This window comes from Pundamilia nyererei, unplaced genomic scaffold, assembly GCF_000239375.1.
Source record: "Pundamilia nyererei isolate P.nyererei 1_Seehausen unplaced genomic scaffold, PunNye1.0 scaffold00001, whole genome shotgun sequence".
NCBI classification, from domain to species: domain Eukaryota; kingdom Metazoa; phylum Chordata; class Actinopteri; order Cichliformes; family Cichlidae; genus Pundamilia; species Pundamilia nyererei.
Genome location: NW_005187402.1, coordinates 12,393,859 through 12,395,153, shown reverse-complemented (window position 1 = coordinate 12,395,153; position 1,295 = coordinate 12,393,859). Strand labels below are relative to the sequence as shown.

Here is a 1,295-nt window from a genome sequence, read left to right as displayed (position 1 = left end):
ACATTGATGTTCAGATCTTTCGCGACATTTCCGACAACAGTCCCCAGATTCACCTCCTCTGAGACGGAGTAAGAGAGCTGCCCAGAAACCGTTTCCCAATAACAATCCAGCAGAACGAATAACAGATTAATCCACAGAAAGCTTCTTCTATGCGGTAAAAGCATATTTACAAAGCAGGCGAAGGCACAATACTCCAGCAAATATGTCACAGCAACCAATAAATGGAAATGAATGTATAATTATTCCAACGCAATCTTCTCTATCTTCTCAAATAAAGACCACCGTTCGTTCTCTTCCGAGCTCTCTTTGTAACAAAGCACACAAATGCATCATTTGCTGAATGTAGGATGGGAGGGGCCCGAAGTCATCGACCAGAACGTCTAAATGTGACGGTCTGTACCGTCCCTACGTGGTCACTTGCTCTAACTACATTACACGTCAGCAAAACCAGCGGACAATGGTGCACTGTATATTCTTAGTGTTTAAAAAGGGTAGTATAAATCACTAGATTAAAGGTTAGAAATAATAGTTCATCAGTTAAACGGATGATTACAATTAACATTTTATTATGGAAAGATGTTAAGGTATGTGATATTTTAAATGCTAAATTAAAAAAATAATTGGGCAAATACACTTGTTTATTTAAAGTAAAGAGAGAAGCGAGCACAAATGTTAAATATATAGGGGTATGTTTAAACACGTTATCGATGTTGTGATACGTTGTTTAACGTCTACTAAATATGCCAAAACACATCCATAACCGTGCACGTGAACCCGACAAGGACACATACGTTGAGCACCACGGAGAGCGGCAAATGAGTGATAATGCGAATCTGCCATGAATAATTCACGTTACAACAGAAAAGAGAACAACAACACAGCGTTGGAGAAGATCTTGTAGTGCTGTAAACTCAGCAACAGTGATTTCTTCGCATTTGTATTATTTTAGTCACAGCTAAGAAGTGTATAAATGTATTGCTAAAGATGATAAAAACTACGAGATGAAGATAAATTACATTAGGCTTTTAAGATTTCCAAACAAAGAAGTGCAGCAGTGAATACGAAATTTAATATTTTCTTACCTTCTCTTTGTTAGGCAAAGTCTGAGTCCTGGTAAAAGTGTCTCCTCCGTTAATACTGATCAGTTCTCCATCTACAGGTGGAAACGGGGCGGGGAAAACTACTATGTCACTCTTGAGTGTGTCTGAGCTGAAACACACGTCATACTGCTGAGTAGCTTTAGAGTAAGACCAGCTCCCGTCAGGGTGGGTGGTGATCATGGGGGCGCTGTACCT

General features: G+C 39.5%; 1 protein-coding gene across 1 annotated transcript in view; it reads right to left on the bottom strand.

Annotated features, from left to right (window-relative positions):
• LOC102203563 (protocadherin alpha-9-like) overlaps positions 1-1,295 on the bottom strand; it is a 4,371-nt gene that overhangs the window by 689 nt on the left and 2,387 nt on the right. Inside the window, exon 2 of the mRNA XM_013910184.1 lies at positions 1,083-1,153. Within this exon, the coding sequence (XP_013765638.1) occupies positions 1,083-1,153 (71 nt within the window). The remainder of the gene's footprint in view (positions 1-1,082; positions 1,154-1,295) is intronic.